The 19,322-nt window shown below is 36.1% G+C and overlaps 3 protein-coding genes and 1 non-coding gene across 8 annotated transcripts in view; 3 read left to right on the top strand and 1 right to left on the bottom strand.

The window, feature by feature from the left end:
- Positions 1-19,322, top strand: part of cadm2a (cell adhesion molecule 2a) — a 1,030,129-nt gene that overhangs the window by 741,759 nt on the left and 269,048 nt on the right. The gene's annotated exons all lie outside the window — the stretch shown is intronic.
- On the top strand, positions 198-11,749 carry si:dkey-106l3.7. 3 transcript variants are annotated; one of them, XM_043250648.1, is made up of 6 exons: positions 198-952; positions 3,731-3,895; positions 4,082-4,241; positions 4,343-4,413; positions 4,835-4,935; positions 8,792-11,749. In XM_043250648.1, the coding sequence occupies exons 1-6, from the start codon at positions 338-340 to the stop codon at positions 8,847-8,849; spliced, it is 1,170 nt and encodes a 389-aa protein (XP_043106583.1). In that variant the 5' UTR covers positions 198-337; the 3' UTR covers positions 8,850-11,749. The 3 variants fall into 3 exon arrangements, with proteins under 3 accessions (XP_043106583.1, XP_043106581.1, XP_043106582.1); XM_043250646.1 differs by lacking the exon at positions 8,792-11,749 and adding an exon at positions 5,054-6,082 and having other exon boundaries at positions 205-952; XM_043250647.1 differs by lacking the exon at positions 8,792-11,749 and adding an exon at positions 5,054-6,082 and having other exon boundaries at positions 210-952; positions 3,734-3,895.
- rnf208 (ring finger protein 208) lies at positions 6,421-18,640 on the bottom strand. The gene is made up of 2 exons (XM_043250655.1): positions 17,986-18,640; positions 6,421-8,515 (listed from the first exon to the last, which is right to left on the bottom strand). Exon 2 carries the CDS (start codon positions 7,551-7,553, stop codon positions 6,768-6,770), a length of 786 nt encoding a protein of 261 aa, XP_043106590.1. The 5' UTR covers positions 7,554-8,515; positions 17,986-18,640; the 3' UTR covers positions 6,421-6,767.
- LOC122353467 lies at positions 15,340-15,472 on the top strand. The gene has a single exon (XR_006252003.1). It is a non-coding gene; the product is annotated as a U8 small nucleolar RNA (small nucleolar RNA).

Raw genomic sequence — 19,322 nt, 5'->3', positions numbered from 1 at the left:
TTTTGTTTCCAGATACATACCAACAGTTTCTGTTACTTTGTTTAAGGGCTTTGTGAAAGTTTCATATCCCTTACAACATGTCTTGACAGATCAGCCAAAAATATGAACTCAGGATTTTGGGAACGGCACCGGAAATAGAGCAGTTGTCAGAATGTGATTGAGAAGCATGGGAGTCGGAATGTGGGCGGCCCCTGAAAGGTGTTTTGAGTTCAACATGACAAATCGACCTGCAAGTTTCTAGTCAGTCGTGAAAAAAACAAGGCTCGGCGAAGAGTTCCATGTGTTCTGACTGACTACTGAAAGAAACAGAGTACCGGACGAGATAAATTAATTATCAATGAACCTATATAGGAATTTTGGGAATCTACTGGAGAGTTGGGTGACTGAAGGATACCAGGATTTATACTTACAGACTGGACCTGGTGTGGATAAATTAGATTCCATTTCTAGGGACTCTGTCCCACTATCCAATGTAAAATCAGAATCGGAAGACTCTGGATTGGAGACGGTTAGTACAACCAGTCCCTGTCATTCTCACCAATGTAGTGCATTGACATCTGAAGAATCACAAACAGTTTTTAGCTCTACAGAGGATGAGGTTCAGCCTTCATCCCCGTCTCATTCTGTTTGTTCCTCCTCAACCTCAAGTGTCGATCTCAGCTCTTTGGCTCCAAAAACGAGATGTCTTGAGGTTGAACAAGCCTTGAGAAGGACAGATTTAACCTCATGGAGAAGACTGCCACATAAGATGGAAAGCGGGACCACTGGGCCACGATATCATTCTAACACTGCTTCTTTTCCAACCATTCACTCAAACAGCTCCACACCACATCATTGGTTTGCCCGTCCAAAAAGAACTCATTCACAACCTCCAGATCCTAAGAAAGCAGCGTTGTACAGAAAATACCTAAAATTACATCAACATGGCCAACCAGTACACGGCCAGCTGGAGGTGAGCAGTCAACATCTACTATACTTCCTTTAATGGTGTTTGCTTTGAACAACTCACAAAAGCTTATGATGTTGCTTGAGATGTATAAGAAGTTTAGTTATATTTTTAGTTGTAGTTTTATTTGTTTATATTTATAGAAAAAATTCAAAAATGTAAAGAAATAAAAAATGTTTTTTTGCTATTTTATATTTTTCTTCTTTTGTTTGTTTTTTTTTCTTTCAGGATTTTTTCTTTAATTTCCAGGATTTGTTTTAATATGTTTTATAATGTAGTTGTACTTTTATTTCATATATTTATATATCATCTATTTTTCATAGAAACAGCTTTGATATACCAAGGAGCAATAGGATTCTAGTATTTCTTTATTTGCCATAAAATAACATACATTTATGATTAATGTAATCATGCTGTTCCATCAGTGAACACGTGCTTTGCTGTCTCATTGTGCACTGCTTCGGATGACATGTACATGACATACAGTATAGTGCTCATTTGTCAAGTCACACACTTGACATCAGACACTCCTCACACTCCAAAATGACTTACCTGGTATTTTTCACACACTTTTGTCATATGCATTACAGATTTCCTGTAATTTTGCATGTCTTGGAATAACACCTAACATATGGTTGCTTTTGTGAATTTCTTTATGTTTTAAAATGAAAATTCATATATATATATATATATATATATATAGATTTTTCTTTTTTTTCTTTTTACAAATTAAATAGTAATCTCACTTGTAACATCACATGTTATGGTCAAGGTCAAAGGAATAGTGTGCTCAGTGTACTTTGAACTGTGTCATTTGAGTCTTCATCAAGAAGTCAAAAAATTAAAAGCAGTTACATAACCTTTTATGACTAGCTCAGGTACATAATGAGCAGGTAACCCTTGACCACATATTTAACCCAACTGAAACACGCACTTGATTCTTTCTTGAACACACAAAGCTCATGCACAGTCTAGACATTCTTTTTAATGGACTCTGGACTGGATCTGTGTCATGAGACGCTAAACAAGCGTCTAAGTCTGTGAACCGGTCGGTTCAGGTGAGAGAGGAATTACTGGAATTGTGCCAGCAGAGGAATGTGTGGGTGTTGAGAAATGAATGCCACGGATGATAAAGATCTGTGCTGGACTTGTCTGAACATTATCACTTAGGTGGGAACATGGGGAAAAATGGCCCTCTTTTATAGGACTGTAACCAAAACTAAAAATTCCTTCTAATAGGAAAGTATCAAATGTCATTTTTTTGCATTATTTTGGTGTTACTGTAAATGTTAATAGTCTAGTTGTTGCAGCTTTTGAAAAGGGACGAAGAGTCTTGAGTGGCTTGTTGTCAAATGACAAAGCTGTCAATTAGATTTTATAGTTATATTTAGGCTTAAATTTTAAACAGTTGTATTTGAATTGCTTATAATTTTGGTTACACAGTTCTGACATGAACTAACAGACTTATTATGATGCATATTTATCAGTCATACATAAATAAATCAGTAAGATTTCTGTAACCATACTAATAAACTGTACGGTAGCTCTTTTACAGCATTACAGCTCTTTTGCATGTACATTATATGTGCTTATTTAGCAATTTCAAAAAATGGATAATAACCCTGAACCTACCCCTATATACCCCTAATATGTAATATAGTGAGTACAGAAAGTATTCAGTCCCCCTTAAATTTTTCATTCTTTGTTATATTAAAGTTATGCTAAAGTCATTCAGTTCATTTTTTCCTCATTAATGTACACACAGCACCCCATATTGACAGAAAAACACAGAATTGTTGACATTTTTGCTAATTTATTAAAATTAACTGAAATATCACATGGTCTTAAGTTTTCAGACCCTTTGCTCAGTATTTAGTAGAAGCATCCTTTTGATAATACAGCCATGCATCTTTTTGGGAAAGTTTTTCACACTTTAATTTCGGAATCCTCTGACATTCCTCCTTGCAGATCCTCTCTAGTTCTGTCAGGTTGGATGGTAACTGTTGATGGACAGCTATTTTCAGGTCTTTCCAGAACATGAGAGCCTGAGCACTCTGGAGAAGGTTTTCATCCAAGACATCCCTGTACTTCTGTGTTTTCTTGTCAATATGGGGTGCTATGTGTACATTAATGAGGAAAAATGAACTTATTTTAATTATTTTAGCAAATGGCTGCAATATAACAAATAGTGAACAATTTAAGGGGGTCTGAATAAATACTTTATAAATACTTTAAAATAAATGTGATGGACCTTAAAATAAAGGGGAAAATTGTCAGTTGACTTCCCTATAAAGTGCCAACATAGTGATGCTATCAAAACATTACTCTGAGCAGGAGTTTTTGTTCAGACAGTTGCATTAGTATGGGGTGGGACTTTTTGTTTGATTAACCTCTAACTGAAAGGGGGAATGTTTAGAACAATTGATTAAAAACAGTCAGTCATTATTTTGTCAATCTGTTTGGTCATGTTAATAGTACAGAAATTACACACTTCAGCTTTAGCATTTTTTATTTGCATTCACTTCCTCAGAAGTTCAACTTCCTTGCTGAGATTGTCAGTTGTTGCAAAGCTGGAACTCGCAAAGCAGCTCAGAATAGACATTTATAATCTATTTAGCTCTAAGAACAAAGAAATATGAATCTAGAACAGAGATCAGGTTCTACATTTTATACAGTTCAAATTGATTAGCTTTTGCCTGTTATACCCTACCAAACTAATAAAAGCTTTACTGCTCCAAGCACTGGGAATCTTAATGAATACAGGTCTTGATCTCTCTGTCTCAGCAGTTTGCAGATGGTGATCAATACAGGCTGGACAAGCTGTCTCCAGGGTTGCTGTACCTGGAGCAGGTGTGCAGGATGCTGGAGAACATTGCAAAGCTACAGCAGCAAAACTACAGCCTGCAGAAAGAGGTGGAGATCCTGAAGAGTCAGCATGCTGAAGTAGAGGTTAGAAACAGATATATATCTCACAAAAGTTGTTTTTTGGGTCTTATAATCCAGACTTTCCAGTTTTGTTTATGTCAGTTTGCCAAAAGTGGTGTCGTGTGTTAAAATGACTTCTTATTTATTATTTCCTGTAAACTGAAACCTTATATTTCAAGCACAAATAACTCTCTAACTAAATGTTTTCAGCATGGAATTTTGCATGAGGAGGAAATAAGCTATCTTGCCAGTCAAGGTTTACAGATTCTGGGTCATAAAGATCCACTCAGTGAGGCATCTCACCTAAAAGAACCCATGGTGTTTCGTCACAGATCAGTATCTGACACTCAGGCAACTGTCAGCTTTCACAGTGAGTCTTCTTGACAGATGAACTTAGTGCAAGTTCACATCCAAAAATTGTTTAAAAATGAAACACTCTGGCTTTAAAAATTACAAATGTCTTTCCTACAGGGAGAACAAGGTTTGTTCGAAATGAACCTACTGTAGAAGTCTTTGTTGAAGAACCTGATGGCAAAAATCCTGTAAGTAAACAATGAGTGGGCCAAAAAAGCATCAATTACTCCCTCTGATATCTTTTGAAATCTGCTGTTCTTGTTTTATTCTTTTGAACACAAAATGAGTTATAACAGACTGTCCAAGTTGCTTTTTATATGGTGAAAGTGAATTTTGAGCAAAACTGATAACTGATTTTAGTCGATAAAATCTTTTGTTGCAGTCTGTTTCTGACAGAAAGCTTTATAGTTATTTTTTGGAGGCCCTGGTTTTAGACTTGTACTAGATTTTTTCTTTTGTGTCATGCTAAAATAAGTCTTGTTTTGGAACAACATGAAGATGAGTAAATGACTGAGTTAATTTTCTTTGGTGAAGTATTAGCTGAAGTAGCATGAAATGTGGATGTTGAAAATTATTATAATATGAATGTTCCTGTGTTTGTTAAACCAGCTACCTGAAAATGAGCACAAAAAGCAGAGTAAGATACAAAAGCTGAAATTCACATCCTTTAGAAGGCAGGAAACACAACAACCTGACAGAGAAAGCAAAAGGTAAATATTTTTTTTTAGATTAACTATATTTTGAATAATTATATTACCAATTATATATAATAGAATTTGTTAATGTTAATTTACTACTCAAGTGTAATAAATGCACCTTTATTCAAAGCTTTCAGCCTAAGAAGAAAACAAGAATGCCAAGCATTTTCAGTAGAAGTAAAAGTATGACTACACGTCTCTAACATTCATGCCACATTGATGTCTAGTAATGGTGGCAGATGCACACCACCCGTTTAGGAATTATGGCACTTATATATATATATATATATATATATATATATATATATATATATATATATATAAAGCTTGTGAGATATTTAAGGCTGCACTTAAATAAAGTAACTGATACTAATAGTCTTCATGTACATAAGGGATACTTGTTTTGTTTTTTGTATTTTTTGTCAGTGCACTTAATTAATGCATTTCTTAATCCCATTGTATATACATTTGCTATGTAAATTACTGTTATGTTACTAGATGTATTCATTGTATAACACTTTAGTTTGATGGTCCCTTATGAACATTCTGTTGACAATAAGTAACTTCGCACCTACATGTCAACTAACTTTCATCGGAGTATAGCTAGATTGTATGATTATTATCTGCTAACTCTTTATTATTATGATCTACCAATAGACAGTCTACTGAAAATGGGTACCTTTTTAAGAACGTCACCTTTTTCTCACCCTAACCCTACCAGTCTACTAATACTCTACTAACACTAAAAAAGTTAGTTGACATGTAGGTGCAACAGAATGTTCATAAGAGACCATCAAAATAAAGTGAAACCATTCATTGTATTATAGTTATTTTATCTTTTATCTTTCTCATTGTCTATAAACCTTTGCTGCTAAAAGACTTCCATATTTTGTAATAGTAAACTGAATCCATAACAAATTGTTTAATACAGTATGTATTCCACAGTACAATATAGTTACAAAAAAAAAGCTACAAACAGTAATTGATGTTTGAGAAGGCAACCCGTGATATTAAGAGCCATGAATATGTACATTTTATAATTTGTAAAAATTCAGCTCTGTAATGTCAAATGCATCTCCATCAGGTCAGTAATAAATAAACTCAAATGTATTTTTATGATCCTTTATAATTATCCTTACATTATAAATTAATTACATGATTTGGTCTGGTATGTTTTATGAGGTTCTGATTTTAGATAGAGGGTGTGAGTTTGAAGGACTGGGTGCAGCCTAATTCAGTATATTCATACCAGGAAAGTCCGCTAGTTCACTTGCTTTGGTCTGGACCAAATACATTTTTGTCCTTTTTTGGTGTGGTTCACTTTCACACTGCCCTTTTTGCAATGGAACCAGAAATTGTAAACAAACCCACATGTGTGCTTGAAGTCATCTATTTAGATGGGTATGAATACATCCTAAGTTTACTGGATGTTAAAAGAACAGTCTAATCCCATACAGCACATAACTTAGCAAGTAAAAGTTTAGACCATGCAAGTAGTTAGACTTTTATATTGTTTATTGGTCTTTATTATACCCAGGATGGGGGAGATAGACTTCCCTTGGCATTCCCATGTAAAGAGATGTCAACGACGAACACATCCAAACAAGAGATCGAGGGCTATAGGGAAATCAGTTCATACATAAAATACATTTACTCTGATATTTCATATTTCTGTCTTTGCACACAAGTGTCCTTTTCACTTCAAGTCCACATAGCAACCTGTGCTATTAAATATACAGATTATTCTGTGACCCTTCGGAGAAGGGGAATGTGTGTGACTTAAGGTTTTTCAGATGTTGGAATAGCTTTTGGGATGAGTTGTGCCGGTCATCTGAATCTTTGTTCTACATGATACCACAGGAAGAAAGAGGGTTGGCAATGTGGCAAGTGCAAGCCGACTGACAGTACTGGCGCACCGTCTGATAGCAGCTGCGGTCCCCATCACTGCCCCACTGCACGGTCCCCGCTGGGTCGGGCGGCAGCCGACTGAGGATGCTGGTGTTGATGGCCAGTGCGGCTAGCCCGTAGTCGGTGAAGAGCACGGTCTCGCGGCGGCAAGTGGGGCAGGAGATGAACTTGTACTTGGGACAGGACTCGTATAAGATCTGCAGGCACTCCTCACACACTGAGTGCAAACAGGACAGGATGCGTGGGCGCTTGCCGGCAAAGTTGTAGGTGTGTCCACAGGTGGGGCAGTCCAGCGGTTCGCATGGCATCACCGGGCCTGAGGAGGTGGAGGATGAGGAGGAAGAGGTGGAGGAAGATCGGAGCACGTACTGGTTGACGATAACATCATCCATCTTGTAGTGAAACTGGTGATAGCAGATGTCGGATGTGCTGGTCTTGCGCTGGGCAAGATAACTTGCTTCCCGGCGAAGGACCGGGGCAGGAGGAGACACCAGGGGTCTTGGTGGAACCATGGTGTTGCCATTGACCTCCATAGACAGGTCACCACATGCCTGATTGACGATCACCTCACCCTCACCTCCTCCGTCCCAGGCCACACGGGGGGGTGGAGCGTAGCGAGGCTGGGTCACTGGGACTGGACACTCCCGAGGGAACTTCTCCGACTGGATGATCTTGACAGTGTCCATGGGGATGGTCACAGGTTGGCGCCGGAGGCAGGACATTCACTCCTAGGCTCGGTGTTCTTGGCTAGAGGAACTGGGTATAGCGAACACTCCTGTGGAGAACGTCTTCAGTGCACTGGGGGAGGACACTCAGCCATTGCAGGGGACATGAGGACGGATGGGTTTGTCCATTGCTGTCTCAAAGTCTCTCCTTGGTCACGGGTTGTGTCACCCTGAGTCTTTATGTGGCACTGATGGACAACGACTTCCAGCCAGTGCACGGTATAAAAAGCCCTCAAGGACAATAGAGGACTATGTTTTGCTTCAGAGGTCACAATAAGTTGCAGTTTGTGGTTCAAGTGATTAAAAAAGTTTTGAGGCAAGAACTTGCACCCTGTTCACTGATATTGCAACACTGAGAGTTGTTAACTGTAACAGGATATTTAATGATATTATTACTTACAAATTATTGGCTGACTACCAGAAGATATGTTGGCAATTGTTTCAGTGGTTACACTGTTACAGCACATTTATTTTGAAAAAAATACAATAAGGACTTAAATACAGAGTACATTAGGATTTTACTAAGAAATACTGTTTAGCTTAATACTGTTGTTAGCCAAATGTCTGCAGACTTTCTCATAGGTTGCTTAATGAGTTTCAGAAGGGAAGTAATGCAACCAATGTCACAACCTTCTTCCTGTTTCAGATCCCCGTTGTGGTATGACCCTACCCTGTTCTTGCTTCTCCTTGTGATTGGCGATGCTCACAGCTTTGTTCTGATAAGCTTTTCAGGCAGGGCTCATGTGGCATTGGGAAGATTTGGAAGGTGTTCTCCCAGTCCTTAAAAAAACAGAATTACTTAAGAGGTCTGTGTTGAGCTTGACAGATTGTGCGTCCAGCCTTTAGTGACGTGAGAGGTCTGTGAGTGTCTCAGGAATCTTGCCAGACTTTTCTTGCTTCCAGCACTTTTCCCAAAGTGGTGCAGATATGCAGACTCATAGGTAGTGTTGTTTCTGTTCCTAGAGGGGAAAAATAAAACAGTTCAGGTGATGCTAATGCAAGGACACAGCTCAGCCTTTTCCAGGCCATTTGCCTTTGCTTCTGGAAACAGTGTCTAAAAAGTGTCCCATCATCTAGAGCTAAAAACACAGCAATGGGGAAAATCTGATGAAGAAATTTTAAGAGCTGATTCTGTGCAAAAGACTGTGATCTGTGAACATATCCATTCACAGCAGAAATATGGAACCCCGCAGCATCTTTTCCAGTCTAAAAAACTCTCTTGCTCTATCTGCCAGCTGCCATCTGTGGCCCTGTGGGGCATGGGCACTGTGGAGGAAGAGGCTGAGGACCTGACCACAGAACAATCTGTCCTTCTGCTATGAACCTATGTATTACAACACAAGAAAGCAGAAGCCCACAATTCTAAAATGGCTGCCAATGCTCATTTGAAGACAGTTGTGAATTGCTGTTTGTAACCTATTTTACTTCCATAATGTAACATATTTCATGACGTCAAACTGGGTGTTCAACAAGGGAAAATGTAGGACTGGACTGGATTTATTTAGCATAAATTGTTTGGACGGTTAAAAGTGGGTGTGGCCTACCAAAAATGTCCATGATGAGAGAAACACTGTTTTCATTTAAAATATATGTAAATATAAATAATGTTGAATGAACAAGATATTTATTAGACATTTTTTTGCATATTGATAAAGAGTAGTATTGTGATATTTATGGGAATATATTGGGAATATATGCTTTTATAAAAGTATTTCAAAATACTTAATATTAAGGACACAAAATAGGACACTAAAGTTTTCCGTTTTCTTACTCTACATTATATAGACTGGTACGCATCCAGGACCAGAATATGTTTGAGTTCTGTTTAAGTCATTAATTTTTGGTAAGATGGACACGTGAAATGGTGTAACAATTTTGAGTTATCTTAGATAAAAATGTTTTCAATTTAAAAAATGGTTTGTAAATGAGTGAGTTTTATTAACAGTGGTGAGGACACTGACATAGCTGTAATAGTTCTCTCCACGCTTGTGCAAGATGTAATGATAGAGAACGTACTAGAGAGAGAAAAATGAGAGGGAGGGAGAGAGAAGCAGAGAAAGAGGAAGCTGACCTACATGCAGCAGAAAAAGGTAGAGAGAGAACATGTATCCTTTTTCTCCACATCCACTGTGCTTGTGATCTTATGTGATAAAATAGAACGCTTCCATTATAATTAACAAAGCTGCTTACACTGCAGGAGCGCAACAGCACTTTAATGATTATCACAGGAGTTTTGTCGTGTCACAGTGCTCTGCTTGCTTGCAGAGTCGAAGAAGAATGCTACATTCATGACATGTTGGAATTACCATAATTACCAAGATTAGTAAAAAACAGTCTTTGGACTTGTAATTACACATTCGAAACTTAGAAATTAATGAAAGCCTGCGGTGAGATTATATAAAACCTCTAATAGTAGTGACATCAACACAGACATTATACTTATGTATGTCGCATGTTTGGAAAAACATAATTTCAGTTGTACAGACTTATTCAAGGCTGTTAACTGGCTACTGTTATACATTTACCATTTAATATGATATTTTCATACAGTATACATATGTGTACTTGTCTTGTATATATGTCTGTATGAACAAGAGGCTATCTACTCTCAAGCTAATCTTGAATATAGATCCAAAGTAAATACCAAAGATGATGACTGGGTTTCCAAACATTAGAAATTCTTATTACAGTTGATGGCGCTTTCATCTATAAAATCTGTCAAATCATGACAGCAGCTTTAGTAGAGTGGAGAGTGAAACATTACAGTATGACAAAAGAGGTTTGCAGAAAATGGGGGTGCACGTAAGTTTGTCTGTCACTCACATAAAAAAAATTAATAAAAAATTAATAAAAAAATTAATAAAAAAAAATTAACTGTGTGTGAACTTAACTACATTAAATAAATACACAATACACATAAATGCACAAATTCACATAAATACAAAACTGACAACTACATTCTGTTGCTGTGTTCTGTTGCTGAATGCGACCATAACGGGCTTAAATGTTTTTAGCAATATTTTGTAAGACAATAGAGGAATTTGTTTGATGTACAGTATTTTGTTGTCATCAACAATGTCACGCATGCATCCATGTTAGCATTATGAGTTAGAGAACCTAAAGAGACAGTATTCAAATATATTTTATATAAATAACTTTTGAGAGGATTATTTTTTTACATACAATGGATGACATTTTTTTATTTTCTGTAGATATGATCTATGATTGATATGACTGTGAGTAATTTTGGGTGAACTAAAAAAAAAAATCATTCAGAGCAGAATCTCTGAGTTGTAATCATGCATTGTGTGCAAATATGTGTTTTTCCTGCTGATATTTTAAAGTGTGTTACCAACTGACACATTTCTATCCCATGCCACAAGAGATGAGAAACTGTCAAACAGTAAACAAAGATTACTATATTGTAAGCCGAGTGACTGTTTTAAGTCTAGGTGGATCAATTGGACTTGTTTAATTTGTAATTATTTTCTTGGTTGTTAGCTAAAAGAACAACGCTGGCATTGCAGACATATCTGGGAGCATTTACACTATATTAACCTAAAGAATGTACTTCAGCAGTTGAGAAATAAGTCATTTACTACAGAATTCGAACTCTGACATGATTCACACATAGCATGAATAAGCTAGTAATAGCACTGTAAGCTAGATTGTCTATTTATGGCGTCTCTCCACTATCTGTGTTCTTCTTTCCTCCTCCCCCATCCATCCATTTCTGAAGATTCACACTGTTCTCCACCCACAGCCATGGACCTCCACTCACACACCCACCCACCCACACTCTGGAACATGCGCAGGCAAGAGCACAAAAACATGTTTTGAAACAGCTCCTTGACGTTGTTGTGACTAATCAGACCTACTAGTCATGATAACCTCTGTTTATTTAATTCTCATCTGTCTCATTGGTTTAGTTGTTTACAATGATTTAATTAGGATGTGAACACAGGATGTGGCACCAAACCGTCCGCCATTTTCTGGAGGTCACAGAAGCACTGATCAGCCAGTAACTGTCAGTCACATTCATTTGAGTTGCCACGGCACCGCAGAGCTGTGAGGCAGAGCCAAAAATAACCACAAGCTCTTACTGGCTCACACACACATACACACACAAAGGTGCGAATAAGCTTTCTGACATCATCGTAGTCTGCTGGTTCATGGGCATTGCAACCAATAAGATTGGGGGTGTACAATTGTTAAATGTCTTTTATGCTCATCAAGGCTGTATTTATTTGACCGAAATACAGTAATTTTAGAATATTATTGCAATTTACAATATTGGTTTTCTATTTTAATATACTAAAAAATATTTTTTATTTTTTTTGATGCAGCATTCATTTTTATAAGCAATAACTGTAATCTTCAGTGTCACATGATCCTTACAAAATCAATCTAATATGCTTATTTATTTAAAGAGCTGAAACATTGCTTAATGCAAAAGGCGTTCATTCTGTGATGAACAAAAAGTTTTAAATATATTTTTTTTACTTAAAGTCTTTGCTTTCATTTTTATTAACTTTACATCCTTGCTGAATAAAAGAAAAAAGAAGAAGAAGAAAAATTACTGACCCCAAAGCATTCAAGGGCATACTGTAACACAAATTTAATATTTTGAATATACATTGTTCCTTTTAACTTTTTATTCATCAATCTTCAAAAAATATCACATTATTATATTTGTCTGGGGCAACTGCCTCTCATTGCACATAGGATTTCATATTTGATAAGACATGCCTCTCAGTTATGTAAGAGGCTCATGAGAGACAGACAGCAGAAAACATATTAAAGCAGGCTAACTGTCTGTTGTTCAGCACGGAACTGATGCATTTAATGAAATCATGTGTGTGTTCCACCCTGTCAGCATAAAACATGATGAAGAGAGGCAGAAAGGATGAGGTAGAAACGGCAAATAACCGACCAGAAGCATGGTAAGCCAATAGTTTATATGAACTGAAAGTTGTCTAAATAAGCAAAGAAATATGCACAGATCAAGCACCATTTACAGCAGAAAACAGTCCAAAATAATTATGATCAAATATGCTGGGGTATTTTTTTGAGAGGACAAAAGGGGATGGACTTTATTTATCAACTATGTGAACTCTTATTCTGAAAGCACCCATTTACTTTAGACCAAACATTGGTGATGTAATGCTAAATTGATCAAAATCTTTTCCTATTAATAAATAACCTCATCTGCATTTTGGATGACCTGGGGTTGAATGCATTTTCAGCCAATTTAATTTTTTTGGATGAACTATTTAAGGAGAACTAAACAGGAATAAATATTCAGTATATATAAGTAAAGACTTAATATGTAGAGAGTTTTTTTTACATTTTTAGATGAATAATTCAGAAATTTAAAAACCTATCATACAGTAGCCTCAAACAAAAAGTAATCTTGCTATCATTTGATTAGACTATTTTGATATACCTGTATATCATATAAAGACAATCATTATTCTCATACACAGGCATTACCATCTTCTGTGACATTTTATGGGTTGCTTATTTTGTATTTCTGCAGCATCTCACATATTTATAATGTGGAGTTAATATTACTCTGTAATGTTAATTATATTACTTCATGCATACTTTTCATAAAACACTAAATCCAGGATTGGTTACTGAATGCATTGAGTCAACAACATTCTTAAGTTCATTCAGAACCTTATCACATTGTCAAGACACATTCCAGTACATTCTGCCATCACTATTACACAAAAACACATACACATAACTGTCATTCCCATGTTTTTCCATGGTTATAATATTTGCTCTGTTCTAGTTTAATATGCAGAGACAACTATAAATAGGTCATTTGTAGAGTCGTATTTTACATTCTGACACTATCAAAACTGCTCTATTTGTTTGACAATCAGCCAGACAGAGCAATAGCTTAGCCAATGGCATGAGTTTGAGGACTGGATGACCAATGGGAAGGGTTTAGTATTAAAAAGCATTGTTTTTTTTTTAAATAGAATTTAGTCTGAATTAATTCTGGTCAACGGCATAAAAACTTTCCATGATTCAATCAAATCTTGATGGATAAAATCAAATTCCATCCTGCCATTATTTTTCTCACAAAATACTCTACACTAATATTTTATTGAAAAAAAGTTATTGCAGAAGAAAAAGAATCACTTTAAAATGCCTATATCATCCATCTGAATAGAATGTCATGTAAAACAGAAAGCATGTAAACAGATGGATGCACGGTCATCAAAATATCTGGAAACATTCCTGTCCTCATATCCCACTCACTCCCACAAATACACACACACACACACACAATGCACAACAAAAATACACACAGGTACCACCCAGCACATTCCACAAGCACATCTCTTCCCACTGCCTGTCTCTCTCTCTCTCTCTCTGGATGCATTCCACCTGCAGTGAGACAGTCAGCAAGAGGGCAGCATGTCCTGTGCCAGCGATGCTATCAGCTGTTGACCTCTGACTCGCAAAGCCTGTCCTGAGTCCTGCCTTTATGACTGCAGTCAGGATCTCATTCATGTTTATACATAAAGTGTATGTGCTGTAATATCAAAAAGCATATATAATTCAAACCTACATGTGTCTAAAAGTAAATAGTTTACAGTTTGTTCAAATAATGACATATATAAAAATTTGAATAGATTTTTAAATGTTTATTTATATATTAAATATTATTCAGATACATACAGTATACCCAATTACCCCATATAGCTAATATAGCAATAATATAACTGTTCTTTATTGTTGCAAAATGTAAACAATATTATCACCCCACTCTAATCTGCTGAATTCCATTGTCGGGCATGAAAGTATTATTAAATATTATTATTATAATATGAAATATTATGATTGAGACATTTCTAGCAATTATTGTCGATCAATAATTTGATTACAGAGACCGTCTCTGCATTTAATAACAATTGTTCAGTCTCATCTGTTTAATACTGTTCAGTGCTTTGATATAATCTGTATTGTTAAAAGCGCTATATACATAAAAGTGACTGTTGAAAATATTATGATATATTTTAAAAATTATGATTTTCTCTGAATGCTCTGAAAAAACTGCTAGTCAAATAAATTATAAAATAAAATTATAGTCATTTGCACTTTCATTATCAGCAAACCTGAACAAAAAAATAATTCAGGTAAAACAAATGCAACAAAATACATTTTATGTATTTTGTATAAGCATATATAATTTATTAACCATAATTAAATGTCAGTGGAATTTGTTTCTGTAATTTGATATAAATATATAAAACATTTGAATTCTATTTTCTTGACATGTTTTTTTTCGTTTTGACTTCAGTCTTGCATTAAAAACATCATTCATCTCTCTGGTGCCATAAACCTGTACTCTTTTCTTGAGATCTGCCTCCAGTGAATCAACAACTGATAGATCAAATGTCTCCAGCCTAAATTTGTCTATAATCATGAGTGCTTCATAATGCAGAAGAAAATATATATTGCTACACCTGAAGTGTTTTAATAAAACAGTATTTTATGGAAATTTGCAGTTTTGTGTATTCATGTATTTATTTTACAAATGCACAAAGATATATGCAAACAAATAGCGAAATACCATTGGTTTCCAAATCCACCAAAGGCAGTGAAGGAACCCCAAGCATGCTAATATGAGGGCTGAATGAAACTTAATTTAACATTGGTAGGTTATTTATCTACCAAATGTTTCTCAGGTTCTAGTCATTAAATGTCTCACTAAATGTTTGAATTGTTTTTACAAAAAACTTTTTGAGAGCTTTCCCCCTTCACATCAGTGAGGTTTATTTCCACCTGTTTTCTTAGAATTAAGAGCACAGACTGTGATGATTGGATTCTATGAATATGTGCTTATATCCCGTATTCATTTAAGATTTGTATCTCCTTTATGAATTCCTTCTGAGCTTTTTTTTCAAGCAAGTAGATGTGTGTTAATATTCTAATGATAAAGTATAGTAGATATGTTGTGTAAAAGACTAAACCTAAACATAAACATTTGCAAATTTTATGAAAGCAAGTAATTTTTGTTATTTTATGCAATTGTCCGTTTTGAAGGTTAACTATTTTAGAATCTGTCAGTTATTATACAAATGAAATTGCAGCTGTGATAAAAGCACTTTACTTGACAACAGGCTCAATTCTGCGTAAAATCATGTTGCAAAAATTAGTTCAATATCTTGCACTTTGTGTTAGAAATTATTTGGATTTTTGCGTCTTTGTGTTAGAAATGGCTGTTGTGTGTGTGTGTGTGTGTGCAGAGCTGCGGTAAAGAACGCAGGTCATGCTAGTTTTAGCGAGGAGGAAGCAGTGTTTAATAATTCATTGGCTGTCATTCAGAGCAGGCGTCAGCCATTTTACCCACAGTTCATTCATTGAGAGACTGTTTGTTCCCTTAGCCTCTTTTGAGATCACCTAGCCTTTTTCACAGAACAAGTCGCAAAGATTCTTACTAGCTAACGATGTCTGAAACTAGCCAATTAGCTTTGAAAGGTTAGTATCAGCAGAGTGACATAAACAAGCAATTAAGTTAATCTTAATAATCTTAACAAAACATTTACTAATCATTGAATTTAACTAATTTTATCCCTAAAACATGGATTTTAACACAACCATGCAAAATAATCAATGACCCCAAAAAAACTCAATGTCAAAAAATTACAAAGGAATGCTAATTTCTACTAGTATTTCTATTATATTTTGGAAGCAATCTTGTATGTTTTAAAGTATATTTTAAAGCTGGTATGCTGGTTTGAGCTGGTTTAAACTTGTCCTTTGCTGTTTTATGCTGGTCCTATGCTGGTCCGGCCAGCTTAAAACCAGCAATGGACGAGCTTAAACCAGCATCTCAGCTTTAAAACATAAGTAACCAGCATATGCAGTTTTTTTTCATCTGGGTTAATAGGGTGAAAATAGGACTGGATATACTTGAACTGTTTCTTGAGGAATGAATTGCAAAATATAAATATCAGCTTTTCATAAAAGGCCTACCACTGGAAGGTTCTACAGCCATTTCAGCTCAAAAGAATGCCAATTAATAGTTTTTTCTAATATAATGAAAAATAATATTCCATATAATAAGTCAAGTTGTAAAATATGAATAGTTCTTAAAGGAATTACTATTAAATTTCTAACAAACTTTTCTTATTATTTATAAAACTATAAATGTATATATTCTTCAGAAATAAAATGACAGTAGGATCAATAGTAAAATAAAAATGATGATCCTTAAAAGAAAGACAATGGAATTTCAAACATATTTTGCATCCTATTATAATGGTAAAAGTAATAAGATCCTAATGAATACATGCAGAATTCTGCGGAATGAGTTGTTAAATAGGAACGCTAGATCATTCAAAATTCTGATTCTGATTAGATCTTCTAGTATTTTAATATTCTGAAGGAAATTATTCACCCAAATCAGGTGTAACTAATATGACACTATCATCACACTAAATGTCAACACTAAATGGTGACACCAACAACAAGTACCAATAACATTTATCAGTACAAACTAATTATTTTGGGCTGATGTTGGCATGACCTCAGGTGCACAGACTCTTTTGAGATATTGACAGACAGTATTGATTGCTGACGGGAGGCTGAATCTACAGTACCGGAAGCAAACAGGGGATTCTTGGTGTTGGGTCGAGAATTTCGGCACTTATTAGTATTCTGGAAGTGTGTACATCTGTGTTAGCAGTTTTTAGTGCAGTGTCGTGGGAGGGGTGCGCCAGCAGCAGCGGTTATGCAACCAGAGAAGCATACGCAGCACACTGACTGCAGCGCCCGTGCATGCAAAACACGCGCGCAAGCACAGTTCCCTCTCTGTCTTCTCTGACCACACATGTGGGTTAGTATGTATGTTGGTGTGTAGTAGTCCCATGTGATCAGATGCCCACTCAGATAATGTGAGTCATTGATGGAATCTGTGTTTTTGTGCGCATGCAATCATGGATTGCAATCTGTCCGATTCCACAATATGGTCAAATCTGCCACACAAGAACAGAATTGCAAGTCCTCTGTGTGGATGTGGGACCCAGAAATGCAGATATATTACCCATATTTTTATTATAATATAAATATGTGCTGTATGAATATTTTAGACGATATATTTATCATATAATATTTATATATCTATAAAACAAAAATGTATAACTAATATAAGTTGTTTAATTAATTATTAATAATATATTTAAATTGTGCTAAATATTATACAAAATGTGTTTTTAGTTAGATAAGGTAAAGGCTTATTTCCTTAGATTAAGGAAAAAACATTCTTGTTTTGCATTAACAATTTATGTATTTACATTTAAGGATCATTTAAATACAAAAACATTTAAGATGCACATGTAAAGATACACTCACATGAGCAAAATGACCATAAAACACAAATAATACACACTTTAGGCATGCTTACCTGTATTTAGTCTGTATTGCGTATTCAGTGGTGAGTATCTGGATTTGGAAGAGTGGTATTAATTCATGAGATCTTGATGTCTTTCTCACATGGGGACACAAAGTTCCTGTGATTCTGCTGATGTTTCAGGCTATCTCGTCCCTCTGAGCGCTGCCCATCACAGCAGATGCTCCTGTTGCATATGAGAGGATGGAGAAAAGACTTCCCTGCCTGTCTCCGACAAGGATGGATGGAAGGGTGGAGGATGGGAAAGATGGAGGACGAGCGACGAGTGTCAGATGCGTCACCGAGCACCGTTCTATTCTTCTTGTCCGCGATGGGCTCTTTTGGTCCAGTGTTGTTCTTGATCACTCACTCACACACTCATTCATTCACCAAGTCAGTTGTGTAAGAGGATACTTGGATCTCTGTTTCCGTTTTACACTCTCTGTCTGTCCTCTTCTTACTGAGACTTCTCACTCTTATGCTATTTCTCAGCAATATATTTCAATGAGACCATTTGTCTTTCCCTGGCTTCCCCTCTTTCTCTCTGTCCGAGAGCAAACACTCACACACACCCTCACACACACTCTCTGACTCACAAGTGCATGTTCATGCCTCTGTTTCTGTGAGTATCTACACTCTTCCTCCTCTCAGACTCTCTTTCTCTCTATCTCTCTCTGCTGCAGTGCCTCTGCAGGCTGGATCACGTTTTTGGTAGGAAAAAAAATCTAGCCAATCAGAATACCCAACTCATCCCCCCTCCTATTGCAAGCTCTCTTTCTCTCAGTCACCATCCATCTCTTTGTTTTACTCTGACTCTCTGCCTCAAACAGTGCACAGATGCAAGCACACACACGTGTGTTTTGTGTGGTTTGTCATTGTATTCATTCTGGATCATTCTCACGCTTTGAGCCCATGGTCCACGGAGACATTATAAACAACCAGGTGACATGTTGAATGATGGAATACAAACACATGCAATACAAAATATGATGCTGAAAGGATGACAGTTAGCTTGTGGTGTTTTATTAAAAAGGTGTGCAAAGCAGGTGAAAGATGTTCAAGGATATAGTAGGTCTGTGGCAGTTCATTATTTATATGTGTGAAACGGGAACAGCATGCAGTATGCTGGGATGTGAGGATTGTGTTATATAAGAGACTGAGATTTTCATCAGTTTTAGCTTTACACATGTCCTTGTGCTGTCCTACACATAATCCACAGGGTTGAGTGGGAAATTGCATGTTTATGTGCAGATACCAAGTTAGCAAACAAGAATGTATATTCTATGACATATGTGAGTGCAAAACATAAAATATTTATGTCATAAGCAGTTGCTAGGGTGTACTAGGTGGTT

This window comes from Puntigrus tetrazona, chromosome 10, assembly GCF_018831695.1.
Source record: "Puntigrus tetrazona isolate hp1 chromosome 10, ASM1883169v1, whole genome shotgun sequence".
Taxonomy (NCBI): domain Eukaryota; kingdom Metazoa; phylum Chordata; class Actinopteri; order Cypriniformes; family Cyprinidae; genus Puntigrus; species Puntigrus tetrazona.
The sequence above is the reverse complement of the archived record's forward strand: the minus strand, read 5'-3'. Positions and strand labels throughout refer to the sequence as shown.

Coding starts and splice junctions, on each gene's coding strand:
- si:dkey-106l3.7 (XM_043250646.1), top strand. CDS start 338: ATGAACCTATATAGGAATTTTGGGAATCTACTGGAGAGTTGGGTGACT. Junction 4,242..4,342: donor GGCAACTGTCAGCTTTCACA/GTGAGTCTTCTT, acceptor TCTTTCCTACAG/GGAGAACAAGGTTTGTTCGA. Junction 4,936..5,053: donor CCTGACAGAGAAAGCAAAAG/GTAAATATTTTT, acceptor CTTTATTCAAAG/CTTTCAGCCTAAGAAGAAAA.
- rnf208 (XM_043250655.1), bottom strand. CDS start 7,553: ATGTCCTGCCTCCGGCGCCAACCTGTGACCATCCCCATGGACACTGTC.